The sequence below is a fragment of the Myotis lucifugus genome, unplaced genomic scaffold (assembly GCF_000147115.1).
Source record: "Myotis lucifugus unplaced genomic scaffold, Myoluc2.0 scaffold_300, whole genome shotgun sequence".
NCBI lineage: Eukaryota > Metazoa > Chordata > Mammalia > Chiroptera > Vespertilionidae > Myotis > Myotis lucifugus.
In genome coordinates, this window is record NW_005871348.1 from 1,308,825 (window position 1) to 1,315,876 (window position 7,052).

General features: G+C 39.4%; 1 protein-coding gene across 2 annotated transcripts in view; it reads left to right on the forward strand.

Moving 5' to 3' along the window:
• Positions 1–5,915, forward strand: part of HSPA4 (heat shock protein family A (Hsp70) member 4) — a 41,015-nt gene extending 35,100 nt beyond the window's left edge. Inside the window, exons 15-19 of one of the 2 annotated variants that reach the window (XM_006100170.3) lie at positions 344–469; positions 1,285–1,392; positions 3,387–3,506; positions 5,052–5,213; positions 5,667–5,915. In XM_006100170.3, coding sequence (XP_006100232.1) covers positions 344–469; positions 1,285–1,392; positions 3,387–3,506; positions 5,052–5,213; positions 5,667–5,870 — 720 coding nt within the window. In that variant the 3' untranslated portion in view covers positions 5,871–5,915. Of the gene's footprint in view, positions 1–343; positions 470–1,284; positions 1,393–3,386; positions 3,507–5,012; positions 5,214–5,666 lie in introns of those variants that run through there. The other variant, XM_023763749.1, reaches the window with a different exon arrangement.
• The last annotated feature ends 1,137 nt before the right edge of the window (positions 5,916–7,052 follow it).

Genomic DNA, 7,052 nt, shown 5'->3' on the forward strand with positions numbered 1-7,052 from the left:
TCCTGGGTCATAGGTTGATGCTCAACCACTGAGCTATACCTGCTGGGCTGAACTAAAAGTTTTTTAAAGTTCCCTTAAGTTCTTTTTCTAAGTTTTGCTTTTGAGTTTCTACATGTTGATATTTCTGTTGCGCCTTTTTTCTAAGCATACCCACAAACTCACTTGGTCGTCGTCATTTCCTGAGGGCTAACACTTCCAGCTCTCCTTTCTTGGATGACTTTCAGAATTAAAAGCATTTGAGGAAAAGGGATTCTCTTTGATAAATATATTATCACTTAATATTTATGAGGAGATTATCTGAGTTGTCCAGATGGATATCTTAATTGATTTATACTGTCCTTAGGGTAAGATGATCATGCAGGATAAGCTGGAGAAGGAGAGGAATGACGCTAAGAATGCAGTAGAAGAATATGTGTATGAAATGAGAGACAAGCTCAGTGGTGAATATGAGAAGTTTGTGAGTGAAGATGTAAGTATGTGCCACAGTGTGGCTACCTATTTGTCTTCTGGGAGCATCCTTAAATGTGTTAGAAGGGAAGTGTGCATCTGTACGTATACAGTAAAATGATTAAAATGTACCTTTTGGAGTTTTTTTGTGTTTATTAGTGGAGTGTTTCCTAAAGGTTAGTCTTTGTCACTTTTTGATACATTCGCATGCTTTTATTTACCCAGTATCTTTAAATCAACTAACTTTTCCCTGGTGTTTATTTTAACTTACTTATAAATGCAGTTTCTAATTCTGAAGTTTTAAACACACCCAAATAAACCTCTTTGTATCTATCAAGCAAAACTACATTGTGCCAGTCTTGTTTTCTATATGTCCTATCTTCCCTTATATATTTTTTTTGCTTGTTTAATCCTCATCCGAGGATATTTTTACCATTGATGTATAGAGGGAGTTGAGGGTGCGAGGGAGGGAGGGAGGGAGGGGGGAGAGAGAGAGAGAGAGAGAGAGAGAGAGAGAGAGAGAGAGAGAGAGAAACATCAGTGTGTGAGAGACACACCGATTGGTTGCCTCCCTCCCACATGCGCCTGACTGGGGCTGGGGATCAAGCTTGCAACCCAGGTATGTGCCCTTGACTGAGAATTGAATCCGAGACCCTTCCATGGGTGGGCTGACCCACACCAGCCAGGGCCCCCTCATATTTTTTTTTTTAAAGCAAATTCAGATATATTGCCGATTGTGCCTGTGATTACACTAGTGAATAAAGTGATTTCAAAATTGATGAAATCAAAATTGGTGAATCAAAATTGACCTAGTTATAATATTTTCTTCATCTTTAGGATCGTAACAGTTTTACTTTGAAACTAGAAGATACTGAAAATTGGTTGTATGAGGATGGGGAAGACCAGCCAAAGCAAGTTTACATCGATAAATTGGCTGAGTTAAAAGTAAGTGACTCTTGAAAGTAGAAGTGTCCTAAACCCATGCTGTAGTTTTCAGTGAGAGTAATCAAAATTGGGAGGAATTAGATCAAGTAATGAAGACAGGCTGAAAGTGATCGAAGAACTATATGCTTTATCACTTAGGTTCTATTATTTTTTATTTATTTTTTTTACTATATTGATTTCAGAGTGGAAGGGGGAGAGAGAGAGAGAGAGAGAGAGAGAGAGAGAAACATCAATGATGAGAGAGAATCATTGATCAGCTGCCTCCTGCATACCCCTTTTGGGGATCGAACCCCCAACCAGGGCATGTGCTCTTGACCGGAATTGAAACTGGGACCGGAATTGAAACTGGGACCCTTCAGTCCACAGGCCGATGCTCTATCCACTGAGCCAAACCTCCTAGGGCTAGGTTCATTATCTTTCTCACTTTTAGAACTTTTGTAACAAAATAATTTTCCTGAAAACTGTTTTTAGACTTAAAATGTTCATTGAATTGAACCTGAGTGTATTCTTGGTGTCAAGAGATACAAAGACTTGCAAGATCTGTCCCTGTCCTAAAGGCAGGCAATACAGTTAGGGCAGGGCTGTGTATATTACTTTGGTTCTCAGTAAAACAAAACATCCAGTTTTCATTTGAAGAATCTGATCAGTAAAGCTTAGGGTTAAAGTACAAAGAGCTCTCTAAAATTGAGGTCTTTGTTTAGGAGAGGATGCAAATGCACAAGGACTTTCTACATTTCTCTGGATTACTTAGTTTCTTGTCAAACTGGGCCATTGTGACTAACCTGGAGTGGAGTTGCTTAAGCAGGGCACCTGCAGTTTCTTATCATCCTGGCAAGAATAGCAAGAGCCTCCAGTGAGATCTTTCCCGTTGAGTTTTTTTTATTTTACTTTTTGTTATGGGGGATGTCAAACACATGAATGCAGAGAAGAATAGCTTCAATCGATGTCAACTTATGGCCAATTTTGTTTCATTTCTGCTCCCTCTGCCCTTTATTTAAAGCAAGTCCTGCATATTTAATCCAAAAATATTTCAATATGTATTTAAAAGAAAATGTAACCTTAAGCTATACCATATATTCAGTCAGTTTTCAAGTTCCACTTATTTCACATCAGTTTTTAGTTTGTTTGACTCAGGATCCAAGTGAGTTCCACACATTTTGTTGGTATGTCCCTCAACTCTGTGTCTGTAGTTCTCCTTCCATCATTCGTCTCCTTATTTAATTGGATAAACCTGCATTATTTGTCCTGTCAGATTTGTCTCCAGTCTCGGTTTTGCTGATTTTCATCTCTGTGGTGGTTAATATCTGGTAAATTGATGGATAGACGAGGCTTCTTCAGATTTAGGCTAAAAAAATTTTTTTTTTTAGTTTCGGTACTTCATATTTACTGTTGTGTGTCACTATCAGCAGGCACCTAGTATTTGGTTATCTCCACACTGTATTTTGAGAATTAGGGCTCAGGTGATAGTGGCTCCACATGGAACGGTATTGAGGTATTTTCTCATATCAAACCTGAGTAGACAGGGTGGGGCAAAAAAATAGGTTTACAGTTGTTCATCCTATATAATAAAAGCCCAGTGACCCAAAGGCAGAACAACCAGAACGACCACGGCCCCTCGCCCTTGGTCGGCCCCACCCGAGTGGATCGAGGTGGTGCCGGTCGGCAAACCGCGCGCAGTCCCTTGCCCCGGCCAGACCAGCCCCACCCCTGGTTGGCCCCCATTGGGGAGGGCCGGTTGGACCCCACCAGTGCACGAATTTGTGCACTGGGCCTCTAGTATATTAATAAAAAATAATACAAGAATAAACTATAAACCTACTTTTCCCTAGCCCTGTCTATATCAGTGGGCTGGGGGAAAATATTTAATTTATATATGGCACATGGAGATTAAATGTACTTTAATCCATAATAAATTTTATTAGTTGTAGAAACAATTCTACTCTGATAGTTTAAACTGCTCTATGAAGAATTTGTATGTTCTCTCTTTTGTTAAGAATCTAGGTCAGCCTATTAAGACAAGATTCCAGGAATCTGAAGAAAGACCAAAAGTGTTTGAAGAACTAGGGAAACAAATCCAGCAGTATATGAAAGTAATCAGCTCTTTCAAAAACAAGGTATCTTTTCTTTTTTCCTCTTCCCTACTATTGTTTTGGTAGAGTTAAGCATTGAGGCATTTACATAGTTTTCCTCTTGTTGTCTTTAACTGTTATTTAATGGTAATGTTTTCTTTTTAGTTGTTAATGTATAATATTTTATTGAATATTATTAAGAACCCTGGGATTTGCCACTTTAATAAGTGGAATCTGGACTCGAACAATATTGTTTTAATTTCCTTTTCTTGCTGTGAAATGCTTCATAAGTGACTTAACCTGTTCTATCCTGGTCTTTCTGAGAACACATTAGGCATATAATTTGGCTTGGTATACAGATGTAGGACTATCTCAATAGTAAACTGCTACTTATAAGTTTTTTAGCACTATATGATGTATACTTCATAAATATATTAGCTCATTAAATCCACACCAGTACTCTTATGAAGTATGTGGTAGTATCAATTATAATTAATTCCTAACTTTTTTTTGAAGTCATTATTTTTATTGATTTAAGAGAGGAAGGGAGAGGGAGAGAGATAGAAACATCAATGATGAGAGAGAATCATTGATTGGCTGCCTCCTGCACGCCCTCTACTGGGGATCAAGCCCAAAACCCGGGTATGTGCCATTGACTGGAATCAAACCCGGGACCCTTCAGTCTGCAGGCTGACGCTCTATCCACTGAGCAAAACCAGCTAGGGCAATTTCTAACTTCTTTAAGCCTCACTGTCCTTAAGCAACACTCAAGGTTATTGGGTAGCTGGGACCTGGCCTGACGTCTGGCTCCAGAGTTGGGTCTTAACCACTGCACTGTACTCCAGGTTTTCAATGTATTGTTCATGTAAGAGGCTTTAAGAAAGATAAATTGAGCTTCTTGTTCTCTTTAAAATTTTTTTTGAAATTTTGCTTCTGAAAAGACTCCTTTAAAATACTGTATTTATTATTATTTTGGTTCCTAACAAGCATTCATAAGTCTTTGCTGTCTTATCTAATGACATGTAGTTTTTTTGCATTGTAAAATTATCTTAAGATTTTGTGTAAAGCATGTGCTATTTTTACTGTAGAAACCTTTTAATTGCAACCTTATGTATGTTTTTGACCTTCAAATCTATTTCTTGAATGTTTTAAAAATTGGGTTTACTTTTCCTTTCTTGGAAATTTTTTTGTTAATCCTCACCCAAGGATACTTCTTTTCTATTGATTTTTAGAGAGAATGGGAGGGATGGGGAGAGAGAAATATCGATGTAAGAGAGACACAATTGGTTGGTTGTCTCCTGCACCCACCCTGACTGGGGCTGGAATCGAGCCTGCAACTGAGGTACATGCCCTTGACTGGCATAATCAAACCTGCGACCCTTCAGTCCGGGGCCGCCACTCCCAACTACTGAGCCAAACTGGCTAGGGCTTCCTTTTTGAATTTTTAAAGAATTGAATATCTATTAGATTGTGAGTGTTAATGTGCTGTATTTTGGGGAAGATCACAACTTCTTGAAAGACTGATGTACTAGTCGGTACTTGGGTGGGGAGTGTCATCCTTTGACACAGTCTGGTTGACTGCTGGTGCAGGAGGACCAGTATGACCATTTGGATGCTGCCGATGTGATGAAGGTGGAAAAAAGCACAAATGAAGCCATGGAGTGGATGAATAAGAAACTGAATCTGCAGAACAAGCAGAGTCTGACTATGGATCCAATTGTCAAGGCAAAAGACATTGAAGCTAAAATTAAGGTATTTTATGGCTTTACATTTTAAATAGTCTTTTCTTGTCAGCCTCGTTATTTTTATTTTTGGTTAATCCTCACCCGAGGATATTTTTTTCCATTGCTTTTTCAGGAAGAATGAAAAGGAGGGAGGGCGAGGGACACAGAGGAGCGAGAGAAACATTGATGTGAGAGAGACACATCCATTGGTTGTCTCCTGCACCACGGCCATCCCCTTGACTGGGAATGGAACCTGAGACCTTTTGGTACATGGACTGACACTCAGATTTAGGCTAACCATTGAGCCACTCCAGCCAGGGCCTTGCTATTTTATTGATAGTCCTTAGAGAGGGACATTTAGGAAAAAACTTCATTATTGCATCTTAGCTTCTGATTTGGGGATTGAGTGGGGGAGGGTGGACTTGGATTTCGTGTGCATGTAAAATTTGTTATAAGGAACCACAATTTTCTGTCATTCTAGGAGCTGATGAGTATCTGTAGCCCTATAATTTCAAAGCCCAAACCCAAAGTGGAACCTCCAAAAGAGGAGCAAAAAAATGCAGAGCAGAACGGACCAGTAGAGGGACAAGGAGACAGCCCGGGCCCTCAGGCTGCTGAGCAGGGCACAGACACAGCTGTGCCTTCGGATTCAGACAAGAAGCTTCCTGAAATGGACATTGATTGATTCCAACAATTGTTTATATTAAAACAGACTATTATAAAGCTTTAAGTTGTCAGCTTTGTTCTAAATATCAACTAGAGCAATCCAGTACTGGACATTTCTTAGTCAGTTTTTAGGGGATTTCAGGAGAAGGGATATTGGTAGTGTATGGAGCATTTTGACTTCTAAATAGTTACATACAGAAATTAAGTGCATTGTATCTTTTTCATAATGGTACTATTTAGAAACCCCAGTTAGGCTTACCGAGCTCATGCCTCACTCCCTTTATGTTTAAATCATGCTTATACAAAGATACGTTTGTTTCCGGAAGTTGAGCTATAGCAAAAACTATAACCCACTATCAAGCAGACTTTTCATTAAGAACATACATGGCAGGAACCCTAATTGCGCTTCAAAAATCTGTGGTGGAGATTGCCACAAGGTCTCCCCACCTGGTGTGGGGATGGGGGTGGGGCTAGAGGGCTAGAGCATGGCATGGCATGGATTAATACAGAATAACACAGGTATGCTCGCTCTGAGTTTCCCGATTTTGCTTCACTTCAACTCCCACCCTTTTCTTAGTCCCTGCCCCCAATGAAGGAGCTCCCATTACAAAAGCTATGTGCTGCTCTTGGGAAAACAGACCCTTTCCCTGGAGCAAGTTAACTGAGGATTTTAGACCTGAAAGCCCTTAGAAATTATGTTCTTGAAGTATTTCACTAATATCCCAAGCATCAAAGTCTATAAATAATTTTCTCTTTGGGAGTTTAGAATTGGGTAGATGTATTGTTGGATATAAGTATGATAAATTGGTTCTTATTAATTATGGTGCAAAGATTTATATTCTGGCCTCCTTATTCAGCTGAGAGATGTTCTGTAAATTTGACGTATAGCCTGAAGTTCTAGGACCAGAGTTAAACAAATTTTTTAAATCTCATTCACAATCACTATGTGTTAAGTGTTAATATCTGTCATGAATATGCCAATTTGTATATTTTAAACAGCTGACAGATCATACAAAAAACTAAGATAACACTGGGTTGTACTGGATGACTCTGAAATTAGTGTTAAAGAAGTGTGGTGCTTGACTCTAGCAACACCTCATTCTTACTGTGCAGCCAATGTCAGGAGCACCAAAGCATTTCCTGTGACTGCCCTTTGGGGCATTGTTGATAGGAGTGAGGCACTTGGGGAACTCCAAGGGAA